A 24,621-nucleotide genomic window follows, 5' to 3' on the forward strand; every position below is an offset into this window, starting at 1 on the left:
GACAGACTAATATTTTACAAACTAACCATGAGACCAAAGTAAAAAAGGATGGAGTGAGGAAGAGAACAAATTGATAGAATGGCCACTACGGGAGACAGTTGTGGGAGGGAAGAAGCCAACTTAAGAGCCATGCTGGATCAGACCAAGGGTCCATCTAGTCCAGCATTCTGTTCACACAGTGGTCAACCAGCTGTTGACCAGGGACCTACAAGTAGGACAGGAGTGCAAAATCACCTTCTTGCCCATGATCCTTAGCATTTGGTATTCATAGGCATTATGCCTCTGATACTGGAGGTAGCACATAGCCAGCAAGGCTAGTAGCCATTGATAGCCTTCTCTTATAGGAAAGTGGCCATGCAGTCTCACCTCTCTCTTTGATGTAGCCAGGTGAAATTATCAGTTGTGCCTAAAGCCAGATGGGCTTGGCATTTAAATCTGTGGTGGTCCCTACTTGACAGCCACCAAGGGCTGTGCAGCTCACTGGGGGAAATTAGGCTGACCATATGAAAAGGAGGACAGGGCTCCTGTATCTTTATCAGTTGTATTGAAAAGAAAATTTCAGCAGGTGTCATTTGTATATATGGAGAACCTGGTGAAATTCCCTCTTCATCACCACAGTTAAAGCTGCAGATGACCTGCCCTCTTTTAAATCTGGTCACTCTAGTATAGCTCCTGCATCTTTAACTGTGGTGATGAAGCAGGAACTTCACCAGGTTCTCCATATATACAAATGATACCTGCTGAAATTCCCTTTTCTATGCAACTGTTAAAGATACAGGAGCCCTGTCCTCCTTTTCATATGGTCACCCTAGGGAAATGCTTTCTTTTCCTAGGATATTATTCATATCTCTGATCAAATGACAGACCAAAAGTTGCTATCTGGATGTGCCCTAAGAAACTAGTTTCTATTTCCTATCATAAACTCTGTTGATTGGAACTCAATCAGATAAAGGATATAACTAGATTGCACAATGAAGAGAAAGCACAAACCAGCCTTGGGGCTTTGCTAGACCTGCCGCGATAAGCCGGCAGGGAGGCGGGGTGATGGCGCGCTAACTTTAAAGCACGCTGCCCAGCCTCCTAGACGGCCGACGCGTAGGGACGACGCAAGCCCTGCAGCGTCGGCCATGGGTTTTTTTTGGTTAAAGGGGCCACGTGCGGCCCGAAGACTCCGGACCAAGTAAGTCCGTTTTTTTAAAAAAATGAAGCCCCCCCCTCCCTGCCCCCGGCCTTGCCCTGGCAGCGCTGGTCGCCTGCTTGTTTGGGCGGCGGCGCCCGGCGCTTGCCCGGGCAAAGCCCCCTTCCCTGCCCCCGGCCTTGCCCTGGCAGCGCCGGTTGCCTGCTTGTTTAGGCGGCGGTGCCCGGCGCTTGCCCGGGCAAGGCCCCCCCTTGCCATCCCCGATGCCTGCTTTCCCCCCCCGTCCTGCCGGGTCCGGCCTTCTCCCTGCCCCTCTCTTCCCCCCCCCCCCCGTAAGAGCGCTGTGCCAGGTCCGTGGCTTTTCGCGGCTACTCGTAAGCGAGTAGCCGCAAAAAGCCACGGACCTTCCTAGACGTTTCGCAGCCCCGGCCTGAGGCCGGGGCTGCGAAAAAGGCGCACCATAAGCGACTTCGCTTATGGCGTGTTAGAGGAGGCCTCAGTGTGGCCTGGGCTCGGATTCCCCTGTGCGTCATCTGGACGCAAAGCAGGGAAACCGGGTCTTAAAGCGCGCTAAGGCCTCGTCTAGGAAGGCCCTTAGTTTCTTTGCTTCAGGACAGCAGCGAGGATGCAATTAAATGATGGGTCATTCATATACTTTATATTGAAGGTTCTAGCCTTAATTCCTTGAATCAGTGATCATTGAAAGTCTCATCCCTACAAGTACATCCCCACTTCCTCAGTCTGGTCACCCCATTATTATAGCATAATACAAGAGGAGATCTATGAAAAGTTTGAGATTTTAAAGTTGGTGTTGTCTAACCTTTTGGTGTACTTGTACTCGTTCTCCATTCATTATCCCTGTCATACCCACACTGTTACACTGTCTCTGTGTTGTTCTTTTACAGAATCTTTCAGTTCATATGTGATAGCTGCTAATTCCTTTCCTGCTGACCCCCACCCCCATCCTGCTCACATCTCAAAAGAGGGAATTTGGATCACCTGAAGAATACATTTTGAAAGTTTGTCATGTTTTAGGATTAGTATTTAGGTGGCTGGAATCACATGGACAGTGTTAGCTTTCCCATTTATTTTAACCCCTTTAATACCAACTTTAGAGCCTGACAATAACTTTCAGGCTGCGTCCTTTATCTATTTAGTTCCTGTAGTTTTCGTCCACTTTCCATAGTGTGCAGATCTGATCAGGGTATATCTGATTAGGAATATTCTCTGGAAATTCTTGCCAGAATTATCATTAACATTAAAGCTGTAAGGCAACAGTACCAGTGCTATGCCAGCCCCTAAACTCCAGGCGCTACTGAGGCCTTAGATTCCTTAGTAGGGATTATGTCTGGATATGGAGATAGACCTCAAACAAAGATTAAATTCTGTTACTGAGTCTCCTTACAATCTTGTCCAAACTAGGGTACCCAGGTGGTGCTGAACTACAACTTCCATCATCCCCAGCCAGCATGCACACTGGTCAGGGATGATAGGACTTGTCATCCAACAACATCTGGATACCCTAGTTTGCAAAAGATTGTATAAAACAGAAAAAAGGCCATACCTTGCAAGCCACTCGGTGAGGGCAGAGTTTCCCAAAACCTAGTGGAGGTTGTATCCGACGCAAGAGTGTCACAACATCTAAGTGTTTGATACGTCCCCTATAGGAGAAAGAGCAAAAAGGACCCATCATGTACAGTTAGGAACATATTGTATTAAGTTGTTTGAATTAAATACTATAATCACTGGAGCAGGTAATAAAACAACTAGATTTAGTGAACTTACTCATCGCGAACTAGGTGAGTTACACTTCAAGATGATATGAACACAGCCTGACTGCAGAGTCAGCACATTCTTTCCTGATTTCTTTGGATAGATTAGTTTTGAAGATTGATTGTTTGCCTCATTTTCAATATGAGGCACCTTACAATAACAAATAATTAATATTTCAATTTAAAAAAATCAAAGTATAGTCCTTCCTTCCCCGCCTTTCTATGGAACAACCTGTTGGTTGTTTTATCATGGTTTTAATTTTTGTGAACCGCCCAGAGAGCTTCGGCTATTGGGCGGTATAAAAATGTAATAAATAAATAAATAAATAAACTTAATCCATGATGTAGCAATATGCACACTGGTATGCTGCAGGGAAGGAAATTGGGGGGAGGGATCCGCACATCGCTCCCAGAGCGCTTCTATTCGACCCCAGTGCACCCCGAAAACGATAGTCTGACTTCCCTGTAAAAGAAACGAGGAAGAGCCGTCCATGCCGCCGAGGAGAGCTCTCAGCCGGCGGAGAGCTCTCCTCGTCGGCATGGATGGCTCTTCCTCGTTTCTTTTACAGGGAAGTCAGACTATCGTTTTCGGGGTGCACTGGGGTCGCATAGAAGCGCTCTGGGAGCAACGTGCGGATCCCCTCATGACTAGAAACACCCTTAGGAAGAAATGGGATACTAGGAACAAGCTTGTTTGCCTCCTCTAGGGAAATGGATTATAATTTTACTCCTCAAAAACACTAGGGATCATTTCTCCATTTTAATGAAAGCCTCTGTAGAATTCTGTTTATAAAGGAGTACAGACTTTACTGTTCTAAATCAAGCATTCTAAACATACTTCATAAGAAAAACAAAACCGGAGTTATCCAGTGTTGGGTTATAATTTACACCTGCATTTTGTACTCTTGAGTCAACTAGCTATGTTTTGTTCATGCATCACAGAAGCAACTAAGTGCACTTTTCTTATAATTGCTTTCTGGTATTGGACTTCAGTCCAGACCTTTTGGTCTTTTCAATCCCAGTGATACTATGATACAGATAATTAATCATGGCCTATTAGGTTTAAGAAGTAATCCTTTGGCCCCTAGACAGCATCTGGGATGCCATAGGATAGTTCAGATTCCTGGATCTGAGGTTGGGGACAGCTGGCAAGAGGAGAACCTCAGTGTAAGCATGGAAAGAATCACACTGGCCTCTCTCTGAGGTAGCAAGGGCAACCTCAGAGGGAATATGAAGGGGTGGGGAGAGGACTGGGGAGGCTGTCTTATGAGGAATCCTCCCACCTCCCCAGATTCCTTCCCTCCCCCTCCTTTCCACCTCAGCTAGATGGGTGAAAGAGCCTGTCCATCTGAAATGCAGAGTGGAAGGAGCATAGAGGCAAAGATTGCCTCCACTGCTCTTCCTGCTCTGCATTGGATGGCCATAAACCTTCGAGTTCAGAGATTATGGCCATCCCCCTAGGATTGCACCCTTAGTGGAACATTAATTTAAATGCTGGTCAAAATCAAAGACACTTCCACATTTTTAGAACAAAAGGAAGTTCAGCAGCTTCAGTTTCTGCTCTCCAATTTCAGCATTCACCAAGATTTACTTAAGCTGTATTCTGGTCAAAATTAATATAATGTGCAAACACTCTCCTTCAGCTTCAGTACCCCCATCTGTAATATGGGGGATAATAATCCTGATTTACCTTGCAGCGTTGTTACAAGGATTATTATTAGATAATAACCACGAAGTGCTTTGGACACTTGAAAAGCTGCTGCTGCTGTTGCTATACTACAGCATTAGTATATCAGGATGCTAAACTTCGGGGGAGAACAGATAGAGTCGGTCCAATTCTTCTAAAACATGTTACTGGGAACGTACTTGGCTTCAGGATCATATTCTGCCCAGATCCTTTTAAATTCATCCAGATGATGAGGACCCAGGATGGACCAGTCCCGTGTCAGGTAATCAAAATTATCCATGATAACAGCTACAAAAAGATTAATGATCTGCAAACAAAAACAGGAACATTAATAATTGGATAAAATATTTCATGCCCAAATAAGGAACGTAGGTGAAAATAGTTACACTTTGATCTAGATACGAGGATCCCAGTGTAATTTAAAGGGACCAATATATTATATTATAAACATGTTACATAATGTTATCTGAAGGATAGACAATAGTGCGCATAATAACAGTTACATCACACAGAGGTGCTTTTAGAGCAATCTGAATATTGCATATTCTCTGAATGAATACTTAGAGGTGGTAATGGGCTGGATGAGGGAAAACAAACTGAAGCTGAATCCAGACAAGATGGAGGTGCTTGCAGCCACAACCTAGATTGTCAACCAGTTCTGGATGGGGTTACACTCCCCCTGAAAGACTACGTTCACAGCTTGGGGGTGCTTCTGGATCCATCGGTCCAAATGACAGCCCAGATAGATGTGATGGCCAGGAGTGCCTACCATCAGCTTCGGTTGATACGCCAGCTGCACCCCTTCCTAGAGTTGGAAGACCTAAAGACAGTAGTGCACACGCTAGTAACTTCTGCAATGCGCTCTACATAGGTCTACCTTTGTGCCTATTCTGGAAACTTCAACTAGTTCAAAATATGGCAGCCAGGCTGGCCAATGGTACACCTAGGAATGACCACATTACACCAGTTTTAAAATCTCTTCACTGGCTGCCAATTGGTTTCCAGGTGAAGTATAAAGTGTTGGTTATCACCTTTAAAGTCCTACATGATTTGGGTCCAGGCTACCTTCAGCATTGCCTTCTCCCGTACAATCCGCCCTGCACACTCAGGTCCTCTGGGAAGAATCTACTTCAGCTAGTACAAACTAGATTAACAACTGTTACCCAGAGGACCTTCTCTTCTGCTGCTCCCAGACTGCGGAATGGCCTGCCAGAGGAGACTCATCAACTTGACAGTCTATTAGCATTCAAAAAAGCTATCAAGACTGTTTCCTTCCAGCAGGCCTATCCAGTGGAATTTTAGGATGTTTTTAGAATGTTTTAGCAATGTTTATTATGTTCTTAATTCAGTTTTATGTATTTTATATTTACGGTTGTTCCCCACTTCAATCAAAATGGGGAGGCGGGTAAGAAATTAGTATTAGTATTAGTATTTGAAATGAATTCCATATATTAAAAAAGAGGAGCTTCATTTCTGCTACATGATTTGACCATGCCCTTCATGCTTGGATGAACATGTGTAACAGAACTAAAACAACGGTCTTCTGCTGGGAGTGGGGAACAGATATTTTGTATTTTCCTACTATGGAAAAGTCAAACACCTCGTATGTGGGAAATCCATGGACAGGTTCTCCCTACTCCTTGCACCTGCAGAAAAAGGAAGTTGATTTGGATCAAAGTTGTGGTGATGAGGAAGGGGGATTTAGTCTATTGGCCATGCCATTTTCTGATTTAAATCACCCTTTCCAAGCTGTTATTTGCCCTACATAGGGATACGTATGATACCTGTAAGTTTCCCCTCACAGAGTGCAGATATCAACTTTGGTGGGGGAGGATTTAATTATGTGGGAGGAAAGCTTAATCCCTCCCGCTCCTGCATTGCAGCTCCAATCTAAATTGGGAGCCCTCAAGACCACTTTTAACTTTAAAACAGGAGGAGATCTTGTTCACAGACCTTCCACATCATGTCTAGTTTGGCCCTGGGAAAGTCTAGAAAACAAGAATTTTCTGCAGTTCATTATGTTAACAGTTCCCATGATTTTATCAAGTATATACCCTTAGTGTTCAAACACACGGTTAGTTTGTATTTAGTGGAAAGTGTAGATTTACAAGCACTTGGAAGTTTGGGAACCAAGCAAACGTCTGCATTCACCCTTCAGAGACTCCCCGGTCTCATGGCTGTGACAGTATATGTAGTCATGTGGGTGCAATTGCGTATGAGGCCTTTGCAGCAGTTCCTGCTGCACTCGTTCAATAACAACATGGATGCCCATCAGGTACACTTATCCATACCACTAAATGTTCAGACCTCACTGAGATGTTGGTTGAAATTGCACAACCTGCTAGGAGGCTTACCATTCATACAGTTAGGGCCAACAAGGATCATCACAACAGATGCATCAACAAAAGGCTACGGAGCTCATTACAATTTGCTGACTATGCAAGGACTATAGTGTCCAGCAGAGAGTACTCTCAACATCAGTGTTTTGGAATTACTAACAGTACAGAAAGTTCTGCAATCGTTCGAGATCGATCGATTCACCATGTTAAAGTCCTCTCTGACAATTGCACGGTAGTATGGTATTTAAACAAGGAGGGGGAAATGCACTCATCTCAACTCCTCAAACTTACAATAGAGATTTCGAGTGGACTCTTGTCAGCCCTGTATATTGCAGAAACAGACAATCTCCTCGCAGGTGAACTCACCCACAGTTTCTGCGACACTCGCAAATGGAAGATGTCACTTCAGATGCTGTGGAGTCTATTCAGCCTCTGGGGCAGGCCAATCATAGACTTGTTTGCCACATATTGCAATGCAGTATGCTGGAAGTACTGCTCCTGGGCAGGGGTAGGTGTTTCCTCCCTAGGAGACGCCTTTATGAGGCCATGGTCAGAAGGCCTTTGTTATTTCTTCCCCCCATTTCTGTTACTGACAAATGTTGTGGCCAAACTCAAGAGGGACAGAGTGGATGCAATCCTGATAGCTCCTTGGTGGCTGAAACAAGCGTGGTTAGCACCACTTCTCAGGCTTGCCAGGAGGGAAATTTATTGGCTACTCTTAATACCGGATCTCATTTCCAGGAATCGAGTGAGAATATATCACCCCGACCTGTGCACTTTCCAACTGACAGCATGGAGAATCCGGCATGGTGGGAACACTTGAACCACCCACAGGGAATTTTGCAAGTCTTGGAAGCGGCTAGGAAACCGTCCACTTGCACCTCCTATGAGAATAAATGAGGGGAGGATCTTTTTGTGAAGGATCAAGGATTTGATCCACTCACGGGGGCGATTGATAGGGTACCGCATTTTCTTCACTCTTTGTTTGATTCAGGGCTAAAGCCTACTTTAATCAGAGTATACCTGGCAGCAATTTCAGTGAAACATGACCTGATTCAGGGATACTCTGTTTTTACTCATCCTGTGATAAAGAAGTTCTTGAAAGGGCTACACAACTTAGTTTGCCCGGTACAACCACTAATTCCACAATGGAGCTTATCAGTGTTGCTGATAGCACTGATATCGAAGCCTTTCGAACCCATGGCAACTATCGACTTGAGACTGTTGACATTCAAGGATGCCTTTTTGGTTGTGATCTCATCAGCAAGAAGGGCCTTGGAACTGTGTGCGCTCTGAATTGACCCACCATATACTCAGTTTTACAGAGACAAGGTGGTTTTAAGACCGGATATGTCTTTCCCTCCTGAAGTATTGTCTGATTTTCATGTTAACAAGGAAATTGTCTTACCAACTTTTTTTCAATCTCCTTCAGATCCACTTGGATCCAAGTTACATTCTCTGAATGTCAGGAGAGTATTGGCTTTTTATAAGTCTAGGACACAGTCACTTCAAAAATCTCCCAAACTCTTTGCCTGGTATAGGGGACGTAAAAAAGGATATCTAGTGGCTCGCCTCATGGCCTGTGCAGACTATAATGTTGGCATATCAAATTGCAGGGAAAGACAACCCCCCAGCCCAATAAGGGCACATTCCATTTATGGCTATCCATATCAACCATGTTTGGGCGTGGGATTTCCATCCCAGACTTGTGTAAAGGCGCTACCTGGTCTAAAGCCTCTACTTTCGTCAACCACTATAGGTTGGACATTAGAACCAGGTGAGACTGCAACTTCAATTGGGCAGTGCTGTCGGCAATCTTACAGTGATTTACTCGGTGAACCTACCCACTTCTGGTAAGTTAGCTTGTTAATCACCCATATGTGTGATGCACAGAAACCATGAAGAACAAATGCAGGTTGCTTACCTGTAACCGTAGTTCTTTGAGTGGTCATCTGTGAAATCACACAACCCACCCATTGTCCCCTCTTCAGCATCGCCATAAATCAGCATGGTGCCAACAGAGGTTGGAGTGCATGCTCGACTTTATTAAAATTCTATTTAATTTTGGGTACGATTATGGATCTGTAGCCCTTGGTATTGAGGGCAACTATGGTCTCAAGGAACTGAGAAGAGAGCAGGAACCCACTGGAGCATGCATAGTAGGATGGTAGGGGAGGGTTCCCACCAAAACAACCTCACCTATAGAAGTTTCCTGAGTGCAGGCGCAGAGCTCATATGTGTGACTGCACAGATGACCACTCAAAGAATTACGGTTACAGGTAAGCAACCTGCATTTCTTTCAGTCTCTCCTCATTGGGCTTTATTTCCAGGCCCTGATCATCCTCGTTGCTCTCCTATGAACCCCCTCCAACTTGTTTGCATCCTTCTTGAACTATGGTGCCCAGAACTGGATGCATTACTCAAGATGAGGCCTAACCAGTGCCAAATAGAAGGGCACCAGTACCTTGCACGGTTTGGAAACTATACTTCTATTAATGCAGCCCAAAATAGCATTGGATTTTTTTGCAGCCACATCACACTGTTGGCTCATATTCAGCTTGTGATCTATAACAATTCCAAGATCCTTCTCATTTATAGTATTGCTGAGCCAAGTATCCCCCGCCTTGTAACTGTGCATTTGGTTTTTTTCCCCTAGGTGTAAAACTTTGCATTAAATTTCATTTTGTTGTTTTCAGTCCAGCGCTCCAGCCTATCAAGATCACTTTGAAGTTTATTTCTGTCTTCCAGGGTATTAGCTATCCCACCCAATTTTGTGTAATCTGAAAATTTGATAAGCATTCCCTGCACCTCCTTGTCCAAGTTATTAATAAAAATGTTGAAGAGCACTGGGCCCAGGAGTGAGAAATGCGGTACTCCACTTGTTACCTCATTCAATCCCTGGCATCTCCAATTCTTTTAAAGGACCAAGTGGTGATGGAAAGAGTAGATAATACTGAGCTAGATGACAAACTGGCTGCATTCAGATGTCACTTTAAGCCATGATGAGTTAATAAGCTACTCATAGTAGCTTATTTTGAAAATAAACTACTGTTATCCCCCGCATGATCAGACAAGCTACTGTGGGTAGCTTATTAAGCTACTGTATGTAATTAGACTCACCCCTCTGTCCTGCTGCAGTCCTCTCATCCAAGCAGTGGTGCTGTTTCACCTCTGAAGCATTGGAGGCTTGCAGAATCGGGAGAAAACTTCATACACAGCCTCTCCCAATCAGGAGACACCTGATCTACCACCAAGCCCCTGCACACTTATTCCAGAGGAGCAAAAATCCCAAGGTCCCACAAAAGGAGAAGATGCCTAGAAAACCTTGGAGGTTTGCAGAATCGGGACAAAACCTCATGCCCTGTTTCCTCTACTAAGGAGGCACCTGATGCACTATGAAAACCGAGAGCTAACTGAAAGCAGGGAAAATCTGAGGTGCACCCAAAAATGGGAGATGCCTACACCTTGGGAATTTGCAGGATTGGAACCCAACCTCATAGACTGACTCCTCTACACTGCTGGCTTGGTCCCTTTAAAGTGTTTCTAATCAGTAAGCCAGCAAACAGCAGAGCAGCAGCTCTTTTGACTACTCTTGCCACACAGTTCTGTAGCGAGTCTAAATAACCCACTGATGGGTTAAATAACCCACTCTTCAGACCGTGTGTTATCAGTTATTTTGTCCAAATAAGCCATAGTGGGTTAAAAAACTCCCACCAGATAACATGATAATCCATGGTGGGTTAATTAACCCATCATGGGTTATCGTATCATCCGAACACAGTCATTGTTTCACCTAGTATAAGGCAGCTTCCTATTTCCTAAGACAAGTGCAACACTTAAAATCTACCAATAGCTACTCACTAGGAAGGCACAAAGCATGTAGAAGCTGATGAAATAAAAGACAGCAAAGCTGCTCCCACACGAATGTTCGCCTTCGGTAGAGTTGTTTGGTTCCAAGGATTCGGGATCACACTTCTTATCTGGGAGGCATGCCAGCATGATTTCCTGCCAAGCTTCACCAGTAGCACATCTGTTAAAAGTGGATTGGTGGGGATGAAGAAGGTTCATAATTACCAGTGAATACACCCAAAGTTAAAAACTCAGCCAATAACATCTGTTTCACCATATAAAGTGCAACTCATAGTTCAAAAGCAGCCAAAGTATTCTTAGTGGATCACCAGCCAATTCTTCAGTTAGCTAGTCATGACAAAGAACTTTGAGCAGATGCATTTTATGAGATATTGGAAATACCAGATCTTAGATATTAGGATATCAAATTCAGTAGGACCACAGGGCAAATGTAATGTGACTTCTATTACAGAGACAGTAAATAACTTTCCCAAGATATGATTCAATATGGTATACATAGTGCAAGACCCACCTGAAAAGCAGTAGCACTGCCTGAGGGAAAGTCTGAAAGTTGTTGTTCCGATTGATTTCAGTAGTATCATTTAGAGCAATTTTACCAAACACCTAGTAGAAAGAAGTATTTTGTAAGATTGTACATCGTGCCACTTATCATACTGATATTCTTATAGAAGACAGCTCTACCCTCCATATTTGAATATACTCAGCCTCACATCTTCCCTCAGTATTGTGTATATATTTGACTGACATTCTCTCTATATAGTACTTTACTATAACTGATTCTGGGTACAAGCTCATGTACTGCATATAAGAAATAGCAGGGATATTCTTTCTGTCATATATACAATCCTAGAAGAGTTTAGGTAGGCTAGGAAAGATTTGCCAAGAAATTCTCTCCCTTCCTTTGTCAGCTGTAAAGAAAATGCCATTTGAAGATGAATTATTCACATTTGAACTTAAAGAGCTCTCTGGTTGTTTAAGAACTAGGACAGATATAACTAATTCTATGGCAAAATGTAAGAAAAGGGATCTGAACTTCTTTTTGTATTCCAGAATCAGTTTTGCAGATTAATTTTTGGGTTTGTTTTCAGACATGCAATTTATTTTTGAGAGTACTCCTGTATTTTAATTATAATCTAAGCAGTAACAAACACTAAGGGCATGTCTACACCTCCTTGCATTCTGGGAGGGAGGGGGGAGGATCTTGCGATATGACATCCAGGGAGGAAGGAGGACATCGTGCCGGCCATTTTTTTTTTTTTAAAAAAAGACATGAGCTGGAGTACACCAGTGCTCCAGCGCAAAAGTAAGTCCAAAAAAGAAGACGCCCCAACCCCACTCCCCACCCTACTCCCGATGGCCCCGCTACGGAAGAGTGAAGAAGCCGGGGTTGGCGGCCACACCACCCACAGTCCTTGGGATCATCCCAGGACCGTGGGAAAAGCCACAAAGAAAGGGTATGCCAATATCCCAGGGAAATGCAGGGATCTTCCCTCCCTGCTCCTGAGATCCCCTGTGCATCATGTGGACACACAGGGACGATCCCGGGATGATCTCCAGGATTTCACCCAGTGTAGACATGCCCTTAGACTCTACTCCTTTAGAGAGGAGCAAGTTTTATGGAACTCGGAATCTGTAAATCATCATACTTAGATATAAAGTGGATTTATAAGTCCGTAGATTTTAGGCTGTATTGATGCATTATGGAAGGGGAAATGTAGTGTTTAATCAACACCCCTAATATGCCACTACAGCTCCAGGGATCCTCATGTTTGCATAGCTATTATACAATACATAAATCCAAAGCCCTGCGTCCTGTATAAAGTGTGAATATTTACAGTACTCTAGAGATCTTGAAGGAGGACAAGTTACTCCTTGTTCAAAGAGGAGTTGGTTATGAACTGCAGCAAGACTTTGGTTCTTCTTTGCAACCTTGCACTACTTTTCAAAGAAATAAAAGGGGATAATTTGCTTTCCAATTCAAGGTTAGCCATTAGTTGTCATCAGATGTGCCAATGGGGTGGCAATTCTCTGTGTCTTGTGTAAGATATTTTCTGACTTCATGTTGAATCTCTGGCTGACCTCTATACGTGTTGCTTTGGTTGCTACTATCTTCTTTCGATGTGGAAACTAATTATTTTATTTATTTATTTATTTATTTATTTATTTATTTATTTATTTATTATACCATGCTTTTTAAAATGAAAGAAGTAAAATTCATCATCAGAGCAGGAAAATAGCTTTCACAAGGAAGTTCTCCAAAGTTTGTTGCCTTAAGAGCCCTCTGGAATTCTCCAGGATCAGACTCCTCCACTTATTAGTTAATAATGACAGTCACAGCTGTTCTGAGGGGGCGCTGGGAGTTACCCTTGCAGGAGGACAGATTAAGTACACAGAGGCAGGCCATACTTTTCATCTCAGAAAGTAAGACTATGAGGCAATGTTTCCACATGGAGAGATTTCTTTTATTCTTTTAAATTCACCACATAACAGACAAAATTATGGGCAATGGTTAGGCTAAAATCAGCATCTTATCTTACTCATCTGCAAATCACAGTATATAGAAAGCAGGAAGAAGAGGCACAAAAGGAGATTCCTTCTCTAAGCACACATGTTGAACCTTCAGATGAGCAGCTTCATTCATCATCATCAATTTGTATTTTTCTACTTGGTCAAATAAGTTGGTGAAGCTTAAACACTGATACTTTATATCAGAGGAGACAGTTAAGATGGATTCTTCTTCTTTAACTGGAAAACTCTTATGTCATTGTCAGTTCTGATATATCCAAAATGAATGACTCAGTGGCAAGGGTATATTTTTTAAAAAGAAAATCCTGCATCAAGTAGGTTCAAACATATCTCTGAAATTTCCTTCATTGTGAGGGATACCTCATATTTAGCGAAACCCTATATGCCCATCAACAGTTGAGAGGCTTAGGAGATGGAACTTTGGAGAAAAAAGCAGTAGAGATGATGTAATAAAAATATTTGGCTCCTAATATGAAGGAAAATTGCTTGATCCTTTCCTAATAATTTCTTCATTTTGATAAATAGGAAACATGGATTGAGGCAAGAACTTTGGATATGACTAAGATACACCTAAAAAACCCAAAACCAAGCCCCAGCTCCAACCTTTAATATTTTGTATTACATTGTTTTTCTAAAACTTAAGATCCATCAGGGGGAAAAATGATAGTTGTATACTGTATATGAATCAAGTGCATTTCTGCCTATCACGTATATAAAAGGGAACTCTGAATTCTGCCTCTCATACACATAAGCATCACATTATGGTATGATCAAAGAATACCAATAGGAATGTTTTTTTAGTTGACAATGGCTCACATTAAGTTCCATGGGGCAAGGGCTCAAATAAACAAGACCATTGGAGAAAGTGCAAAATGAGTGCCAAGTTTATCCCTGTCTTGATGCTGCCCTTGAGTACACACCTTTTCTTTTTCTCATATACATGAGTGGCCAGTAGGCTGCCTGGGTCATTCAATCATTCCTGATGCAGAGACACATTCCTGATGCAGAGAATTACCCAACCTCAGTTGGGCCTGCCTTGCATCTCTGCATGAATCTCTGATAGTCATGACAAACGTTTTTTTCTGAATTAAAACTGGATAGACTCTTCATTCTTAAACTTGTTAACATTTACTATTAGAGTATGCAAGATTAAGACTTACCTGCCTTAGAGAGGTTCTCCTCACATTTCATCTTGAACAAGCAACTTCTCTAAAGCAGGGAATTATTATTGTATATTCTAAAACTGAACCTTTTCAGGTGTCAGGGTGAAGTATGTGTCCAAATTTTATTCAGTGAAAAAGTGTGCCATAGCTATTGGAAACTAGGACACACTGATTTACTAGGTAAATAGATTAAAAATGCTACTTTGTGAACTCAGTACATCCCTATTGGCACAACTGTTTCAATATATCATTTTTTAATACAAACTCACTTTATTTTTCTGTAACTTTTAAAAACATCATGTCAAGGAGTTTCTTTTCCTACTAGTTTCTATAGACCCTCATACATATGTTTGGATGAAAAAACATTAATCTTGGGAAGTCACCTACCTGCATCCCAATCACAGCGTAGATAAAAAACAGCATCACTATTAAAAGAGCCACATAGGGGAGAGCCTGAAGGAAAACCAAAAACAGATCATGGTATATAACTTAATAAGACCACTTGACTTGTTGGAACTTGGGCTATTCCCACAGTCCTGATGTTACTGAAACAACCTGAGGGGAAGAGACAGAGCCCTATTCATTGTGCAACAAAACACATGTGAAAACATTTATACTTGAGTTTTCATTCACATGTTGTCACATCCAAAAAAAGAACTTGCACATTCTTTAGAGTATTGGACTAGGACTGGGGAGAGCCTGGTTCAAATTCCCACCCAGCTATGAAGCTCCCTGGGTAAACTTGTGTTAGACATGATTTCTCATTCTAGCATACCACATAGGATTTTAAGGATAAATATGGTCGGGAGAGAACCATTAACACTGCCTTCCATTCTTTGGAGTCAAGGCAGGATGTAAATGGTGATGGTGATGATGATGATCCCCGCTCGAGAGGGAGATGTAATCTAGCGTCTTCCATAGCCCAGATATTATGTGTATGTTCCTTTTTTTGAACATGACAATATGCCAAAAAGCAGAAACATGGATTCACTTCTGCACTTTTTTTTTTAACTACATGTATAACTCTGCATTTACTATGAGAACAAGGAAGGAATTGATGTAATGTATTCATTTTCCCACTAGATGCCTCTACTGGTCCATCTTTTCTTCTTTCTTTTTTTGCCACACCAGCCCTGCTCTTATCACACAAAACCATACTGTTTCAATTATGTCATCATTAATTCTTTCTTTGCATGTTTGTTTTTCTGACATTAATATTAATATTTGTAGCCAAAAAAGCAATGTGTGAAATGGCCCTCATAGTGGACAATGTTGTGAAATTGCTTTGGTTGTATGTAAGCAAACATCAGATAATTCCCAGTAGCTGCTTATCTCTGCCCTTCTTAATGCATTCAAATATAAATTTCAGTGTTATTCTTTGAATTTCAGCATTTTTGAGTGCAATGACCTGTTATATCACAACCTCTCTCCTACTTAAAAGTTAAATGTGCCTGCCATTGTTTTGATTGGCTACTAAAAAGGCAACTAATTCCTAACATTAGTTTATTAGTAGGATTTAGGGTCAAAAGTTTTAAAATTAGGGAGACATAATAATTGCCAGATGAGATTAATCAGGTGGCTGCAAGGGAGAGGGCCTTCTCAATTGTGGTGCCTCACATATGAGATAACCTCCTCAAGGATGATTGCTTGAAGCCCATCTTTTCAATGGCAGGTGAAGACATTCCTCTTTTCCTAGGCATTTTAGTTGCTTTTCTAATTTTTAGTGTCATGTGATCTGCACAGAGAATGTTTGTTATTGGGCGTGAAAAAATATAATAAATAAATAAATAAATAAAGATGGAGGGATATGGAGACAAAGCATTTTGAAACAAGGCCAACAATAAAACTATGAGGAGAAATAGGGTGTCTTAATTCTTTCAATAAGTGATGATTTGGGATAAACAAATGTTATTAATTTATTGCTTATTTAGTGCCATCAATGTGCATGGGATGTCACAGAGTGGAATTGTGTTGTCTGAAGTAGTCCAATGAATGATGGACTCTGTGATCAATATGTTTGAACATGCTGGAAAAATATAGCTTGCTCAAATCACAATGACATATTCTATCACTTTTTTGATCTACTTCAATGATCAAGTTCCACTATTTTCTTATTACTTACTGTCTACGAAAATCATAACACTTTTGCTATGACTGTCTGGATCGCATCTAAGGGTGGATTTCTATTTTCATTGACAGCTGGCTTTCCGCTCACAGGCATAATACTCCTTTACAATTTTGTACATGGTCATGCATGTGCTCACACACACATGCGCACACGTACAGAATAATGAAGAAGTATGATATATAATAAAGAATCATAGAGGGTAGCATTAAGGACTCAATGAGAGATGCAGGGGTAATAATAATGGAAAGGGAAGGAGAGATACAGAGATTTAATATGTTGGGAAAGAGGCAAGTCTGATCTGAACTGAAGAACAGGCTTTTATTGGGACCTCTTTTCAGGACTTGGGGGATGTCAGCTTGCTAACTTTAAAACAATTGTATTATTTCAAAAGAGCAATTGAACCTTTGGTGCTTGGGCTGTTTGTCATGCCTGGGCCATTTCTGCTCAGGCTGTATAGTATGGTCTTAGATGGTCTTATGGCCTTTGACATGGATTTAGCACTGGTATCCATAACTCATTCATGTCAGCTTGAGGATATGGCTATGGCTTTTGCCATTTCTGGACAGAATCTAATTCCTAGTAGTGGCCATAGATGCATGATTCCCTAGTGCCAGAAGATAAGCAAGCTGATCATAAGCAAGGTGATCTGACTGGGGCAGGGAAGAGTACATCACTTTTATTTTATTACAAAGCTTAGATTACTATGAAATACCTTATAAATTACTGTTTTTATTTTAACATATTTATCAGAGTGGGATCCAATTATCCCAATTCAGAATCTAATATTAACTTAAAATTCCACATTGAGGGGAGTGTGTAAATGTTAAAAATCACTTAGTGTATTCTAACAAACAAAGAGACAAACAAAAACTGCTGTTTACTGATCATTCAGGTTTTGAAATCTTCTACTCCACCCTGCCTTATCCCATCCACTCTAACCCTGGGATACCTTTTTATGGAAATCAACTCTCCAGAGTGTGACCCATTCAGGGACCATTGCAGATTCCTATATAAATGTGTAGCACCAAAGCAAGGAGAAGAGGTGATGGAAGCATTACCATTGTCCCAAGACAAAGCCATATAAAGAGGAATGAAGGAATACCTGGAAGGACTTGATGAAGGTCCACAGGAGCGTACGGATGCCCTCCCCTCGGCTCAAGAGCTTCACCAGACGCATCACACGGAAGAGTCGGAAAAAGGTGATTGAGATGCGAGAGTTTTCCTCTGCGTTCTGGAACCCATTGGCACAGAGGGCAGTAGTTACAACAGCAGATGATGAACAGAGACCTGGGCCACAGAAAACGCTACTTCACAGGAAGAGCTCACTGCACTGTTCCCCTGCCTTCCATATCTCTAATCTTCCACTAGCCCCTGAAGTTCAGATAGATGAATATAGAACTAAACTGACTGTCTATTAGATCAATGTATTTCACCTATTTTTCCCTTCCTCAGCAGTTCTGTTTGGTTCTTCAGAGGCACTGTCAAAGATCTGTTTCCCTAATTTTAATAACAAATATTTAATGGTCTTGCTGGTAGTGTGAAACACTATTTCTCCTATTCCTGAGAAATCATAACTGAAATTAACTAGAGGCAAAAGGACACAATTTTGGTTTAGAATTACTTGGAATGAGAAACTAGGCCAAACAGTTGTGAATAGAGTTTTAGACTGGTATGGGGGTTTACAGCAACAATTCCATTTTGTCTGAACCTTGCTCGTATCTTCTTACTACTACTTGGACATGTTGTGGAAAAAGGAGGCATTTCAAGCCACTAATAGCAAACCTAGTACAGTATAGGAGGACCCTGCACAGACACTGGTCTGGTTCGCCTGTAACACTAACCCATTGTTTATTTAACCCATAGTTTGTTGCCCTACCCAGGGCTTGTCTGGCAGACAATAGAACAAACAATTTTTTTTCAATTCCTGGGTTGTTTTCCTCCACCACATGCTTCCTCCCTGTATCCCAAATGCTTTTATGGTGCTGTACTACTGGCATATAGAGCAGCTGCATTTTTAAACCAGTCTTGCAAGATACCTTTGTAGCGTTACAAAACAACCCATAAATAACCCATGGTTCTGAGTTTATGTGTAACTACAACCCATGATTTAAATAACTCAGGGTTCATAACCCAACAACAAACCATGAGTGCTCTTTCTGGGCTGTTTGTGTTTAACAAATCATGTTTTTAGTGCAGCTGTGTTCACATATCACAACAACCCAGAATTCAGTAACCATACCATTGGTTAGCATTATGTGCAAAACAGACCATTGTCACCTAGTGGCATGATTGCTGTTGAGACTGCAACAGTCTGCTACTTTGATGATCTGGGTTGAATGCATAAACAACCCACAATGAGGTGCATGTCCTGTGCATCAGTTGAACTTTTGTGCAACTTTTATTCAGCTGGCTAATTGATTTAAATGCGTGTATACACAGTCATGGCCTTTGCGCCTCACAAATTTTATGTTCTATTCAGCCACAAGAAAAATAATGACCAGCATTCCAGAAATCTGGTCTTCCTAGAAACTCTTTTGGCCAGCATTCAAATATGCCCTTTTAGGTTTGTGAAAAAAACCTTTTCATGCTCAGTGGTACTCCCTTTCCCCACGCCAATGGATATTCGTGAAGCAACCCCAAGTTTTTGGGAACTTTAAGCTGAACATGCAGTTAAATGAAACTCATCTGCTTAGGTCCAGCAGAAGCAATATCTATAGAACAATGTGCTTCACTTTGTCTCACTGGTGAATGACACTCCATGGCAGACATGGTAGGAGAAAGTAGCCAACCAAACGAGACAGCAATCTTCAGCTGTAAGCAGCAGCAAAATAGCAAGAAGCACACAGTGTAAGTTGTGGAGGAGGACTTAGTGGTCAATGTTAAGAAAATTTATTTTCTCTGGAGAAATACCCAAAAGAGTAGATGCATAAATTATACTGGGGGAGGAAAATAAAATTTCATGTGTTCCATGGATGTTTGCTTCTGCATGAAAAATATTCACTGTAAAGCCTCTATAAGCTTTAGTTAAACTCTGTCAATGATAAACTAAGGAACATCAACAGTTCCAAAGTTTGCTTTTGGATGGTGGTTCCCATTCAATGAGGCCTGTGCTGCAAAACCTAAGACAGGCTGGAAGGATCCAGGATCTAACAGTCCCACCACTTCTTATGTTTTTTCTGTAGCTTTGCACTACATGCTCATTTGTTCTCACTGTCCTTAGTTATGTTTCTCATGACCCCTGGGTATTTCCCACAGCCTGTGCATTGTCCTGATAAAACAGTTATTTTGGCCTGCCTGCTACGGTTTTATAGTCCCTAGAGTTTAGTCTCCCCCACCCAACACCATCTGGGTTCTACTGCTCTCATAGCTCCTGCCTTGTTCCTTAGTTTTGCCTCCCCCATCCAATTCCCTATGGAGCCTGTGACTAGTTTGAACATTCCTAGCGCTGCACTTATGCCAGGACAAGAGTTTCTGAACTGAGTAGGATCAGCTTGTTTGCCTTGCCTTGTGTGCGAAGACTCTCTGCCAAGCAAGCTGCTTGTAAGGATACTGGGCAATAAAGTTACCAAGACATGCAAAAGTAGACCAACAAAGGAGCCAGGTTTCTATTGCCCTAAAATACTGTTCTGTTCTTCTACTAGATGTCCTTTGGAAACATAGGCTGATGTCATGGGAGGAAATAAAACTTTTCCTTCTTACTGTGCCCTTTCTACTTCCATTGCTGCAAAGCCAAGAGTTTGAGGCTAAATAATGAAGAAATACATGACCAGGAAACAGTGCAGATCACCCCACCCCCCAACACACACATATACCCCAATCTGAGCTACTCACCACTACATATACCAGGAGAGAACAGAATCTTTGATTTCTTGTTAGGAGCTCAAAATAAGCTTTTCTGACACATAAATACATACCTTTCATTTTTTTTTAAAAAAGAGGGCAGTGTTAAGATGCTATACCCATAATCCATGTTTTGCCTCTATTTCACTGGATTAGGCCTTATTTTTTGTACAATGCATTTGTTTTCAGTAAACTTGCAGAATTTAGTGGTGGGCTCTGATCATTTAAATATGTTCTGTAGTAGATTCTGCATGAAAACACTTGTGTTACAGCAAGCAGGGAAGGGAATGCTTGTTGGAGGGCAGACAATTCAGAAGAAATCCCAAGTGAATGTTGTGATATATCTAGTGCCATAGACAACACTGATAACTCATTTTGTTCACCATATCCAGTTTGAAGAATTAAAAAATTGGAGGCCACATTTTACTGAATTAATGAAGTAACCCCATGGTCCAGTGTGGAACCAAGACTGAGGAGGGAAAATGCCACTGTAACATTACTGAATTCAGTGGAGTGATGATAGTTACTCCCTAACTATCATGAGTGAAATGATGGAATATTGCATGCATCATGTCATATTCAGTAATGTAGAAAACTGTAGAGCCTATGTTGCTGCATCTACAGAATTATTACCACTTACATGCATCCATTGTGAACTTACGGTAGGATAAAAGAAAATAACATAGCAGCTTCTAGTTAATATTAAGCTCAGTCCACAGAATTATTATGACCTAAAATATAATGTGTGATAAGCTCCACTTGCCTATAATCAATATTTTCTGGAAGGCAGACATGGGTGACAGCCATAATGGCAACATGAATAAAAGCAAGGGCCAGCCAGTAGCCAGGCTCAGTGCGGGATGACTACATTAATCCTGGCCCTGGCAGATGGGACTGCAATAGTGCTCAAGGAGCAGTCAGAGTAGTGAGGTTGCTGCTGAGTGAGTGCCAGCCTGGGCAGAAGGAGCTATCCAGCCCTGAAGGGAGAAATGTAGGGTTCATCACCTGGAACCTATTTAGAGAGCCACAATTGCCTAGAAATTGCCACCATTCTCATAATTTTGTTGGTGTTTATGGGTTCTTTACTCTATGGTTAAGTTTCTTACGGAAAATATATATGAAAATAGACCTTGTTTATAGTTTGAATTCATTTTGCAAGCCAATCCAATTGCTTCAAGTGCTCATTACTTGAACAAACAAGAAATTTAAAAGGATTCCAGTTCTCTCTTAGTAGTAATTCATTAGAGGATAGGACAACAGTTAACTTGACCAAAGGAAAGCTCAAGGATGCACAAGAAATACAGATCATGTGCAGCATAATCAACAGCTCATGTGAACACCAGACTCAACAAACGGATACACAACATGGTGGCGTCATGCAGAGATATCTAGGCTAGGCTTGGAGACAGAAACCTAGGTGATCAGGGTGTAGCGAGAATAAGGAGTGTATTAGGAGGTTAAGAAGTGTGTCACAGAAGAAGCTGGAAGGGGGTTCTGTTAGATCTTACCATAGAGGAAGAGCATTGAGTATGTTCAGCTGGCTTTAAAGAAAGGCAGACAGAGATAAGCTGTAATAAGTATCTAGCGAAGAGGCCCAGTAGGCTATGTCTTGGACAACACAGGAACAACAACACACCACAGCAAGGGAGGAGGAGGAGGAGGAGGAGGAGGAGAATAATAATAATAATAATATAATAATAATAATAATAATAATGACTACACAATAGAAAATACATTACTGATTCTCTAGAATGCAATGGATCAAATTCAGCCATGGTGAAAGAGATGAGTCCTCCTGCTGAATACAGCAGAATGCACGATTATACATAGACTTCTGGTGGGTATGAATTTTGATCCACTGTCTTATAGATGTATAGACAACTTGTCATCTGCTGAAAAGAGATCTGGGAGTTCCCAGTTTGTTTCTTATACCTATTTTCTCAAATGTGCTCCTTTAGTTGGGAAGCCTGGAACCATTTACTTGGAATAGTCTCCGTGGCATTAATGACATTACTCTAAAGTAATTGGTTTTAGGAGTGCAACTACAATAAATTGCATGTAGAATCTGGAAGGAGAGGACCTCTCCTTATCTAATCCATTCTTCGTCTCAGTATGCCACTGCTAAGATAATAACTTTTTTTTTTACTAATATCTGGACCCATTTTCAGTGCTAGGAATTCCAGTACTAAAAAAAAGAGTTAATTAGTATTTTAGTACACACTGGAAGGAGCAAAAGAGACTCCTAGAGAAATGGTTGTATAAGATTTAAGGACCAGAGTACTAGACAGAACTGCCTTAAACTGACTAATGCCAACCTAATCCACCCAGTTCTTTCTGCTCTGGGCCACAGCCAAGTCTTTCACAGACTAATACTTATTGAAAATTCAACTGGAGATGCTAAGAACTAAATCTAAAATTTTATATATGCTATTAGCCCCTGCTCTTCTCTAGAAGCATGTAGACAGAAATTTTAACAATTGCTTTTATAGGTCTGGCTGCACCATGAGTCAAAGCTAAATTGAAAGTATGAACTTATATATATAGCAGCTGTTTTATTCGGAATGGGATGCAAACCCTGTGCAGACATGTGTTGGGAAGAACAAAAATAATGGTATCATGCTACCTACTAACCTGATCCCCATTACTTTAACGAAGTAATGCAAACAGGAAAACAATGAATGATATTTATAGCACCCTGTTGTTAGAGATGACATAACCTGTGTTTTAACCAGGCATGTAAAACCATTTTTCAGTCCATTTTTCCTAATTGCATTGAAACAAAGGCCATATACTTGTAAGTGCATTGTTCCTTATGTTGCTGTTGAGTTCATTCCGAAACTCTTGCAGGGTGATCACACTAAGGGGGAAACTTGGGAGATTGTTAAACTTGTTTGTACTGCTATTTTAAATATACCTCGTAGTTTTGGTTGCCCAAAACATCCAATGCTATATGGAAAATTAAAACAGCTTATAAGCAGTTTCTTGGTGCTTTTTGGAAAAGGGATAAGGATACTCAATATCAAATAATTGGCCTAATCTAATAACAAGAATCTTCGTTTCTTCGGACTCTGTTCCTAGCAGCTTGTCATGATTTTAGCAAAAGGTTTTGATGAGTACAATATTGATATAAGTCTGTTTTTCCTTACCTTTTCCTCCATCTGATATTTCTTGTGTCTTCAATAACTTTGATAACTATTACTAATATTTTATCTAACATTGGCTGCAATCCTATACATACCTACATGGAGTCCTATTAAACTTATTGAAGCTTACTTCTGAGGAGACATATACATGATTGCACATTTATTTTAAAAATGTTTCACATGTATCGTATGGCTACATTCTATATTTTTCTACTTTCTAAGATTAATAAGTAAAATGATGGAATGTACTCTCCAGCTATATCATACATGTCTACTATGGACAGTTGATTGTGTCACTTTATAAATTGGTAGCTATTTAGCTTACATTTAATTGCACCTTCCAATATTATTTCTTTGTAAAACTTTAAGAATTGCTTTCCTGGATCAGATAAAAAGTCTACCCTTCCAGCACTATGTCTCCAACAGTGGCCAGTCAGATGTTCTCAAGCAGGGCGTGATGTTGGTAACCATCTTTTACTTGCCTTCAGCATCTGGCAATCAGAGGTATATTTCCTCTGAAGTAATTATCATGGCTATTGGACATTGTTAGATTTATACCCCATCAGTTTGTCTATTTAAAAAGATATCCACTTTTTCATTTTTGTGTGTGTGTGTGTGTGTGTGTGTGTGTTTTATATATATATATATATATATATATATATATATATATATATATATATTTGCATCTTCCCTTTCTCCATGACATCTTTTTTGAGATGGTGACTATCTCAGATGGTATACAGCACAAATGGGGAACCTCTGGCCCATGGGCCAGATGTATCCATCATGGTTCCTTATCTGGCCTGCAAGCTTCTTCTACTATTATCTCAAACAGTGATTGAAATAAGTTATTTAACGGCTGCATTAAATTTAAAGAATTGAGCTGTGCTTTGTAAGGATGAGAGTTTTTGTTATGGCATTGTGATATATGCTGTTTTATTTGTAATAGTAAGTTAACTTTACCCCTCCTCCTCCCTCCCAATCCCCTTTCCTTTTGTGTCACATCTTTTAGATT

The 24,621-nt window shown here is 41.1% G+C and overlaps 1 protein-coding gene across 6 annotated transcripts in view; it reads right to left on the reverse strand.

The window, feature by feature from the left end:
- Positions 1–24,621, reverse strand: part of CACNA1C (calcium voltage-gated channel subunit alpha1 C) — a 609,442-nt gene that overhangs the window by 33,583 nt on the left and 551,238 nt on the right. For all 6 annotated transcript variants that reach the window (XM_063134894.1, XM_063134895.1, XM_063134893.1 and 3 more), the window contains 7 exons: positions 21,972–22,004; positions 17,726–17,854; positions 14,883–14,948; positions 11,318–11,409; positions 10,798–10,966; positions 4,777–4,904; positions 2,703–2,799 (listed from right to left, as the gene is read on the reverse strand). In XM_063134894.1, coding sequence (XP_062990964.1) covers positions 2,703–2,799; positions 4,777–4,904; positions 10,798–10,966; positions 11,318–11,409; positions 14,883–14,948; positions 17,726–17,854; positions 21,972–22,004 — 714 coding nt within the window. The remainder of the gene's footprint in view (positions 1–2,702; positions 2,800–4,776; positions 4,905–10,797; positions 10,967–11,317; positions 11,410–14,882; positions 14,949–17,725; positions 17,855–21,971; positions 22,005–24,621) is intronic.

The sequence above is a fragment of the Elgaria multicarinata genome, chromosome 9 (assembly GCF_023053635.1).
Source record: "Elgaria multicarinata webbii isolate HBS135686 ecotype San Diego chromosome 9, rElgMul1.1.pri, whole genome shotgun sequence".
NCBI classification, from domain to species: Eukaryota; Metazoa; Chordata; class Lepidosauria; order Squamata; family Anguidae; genus Elgaria; species Elgaria multicarinata.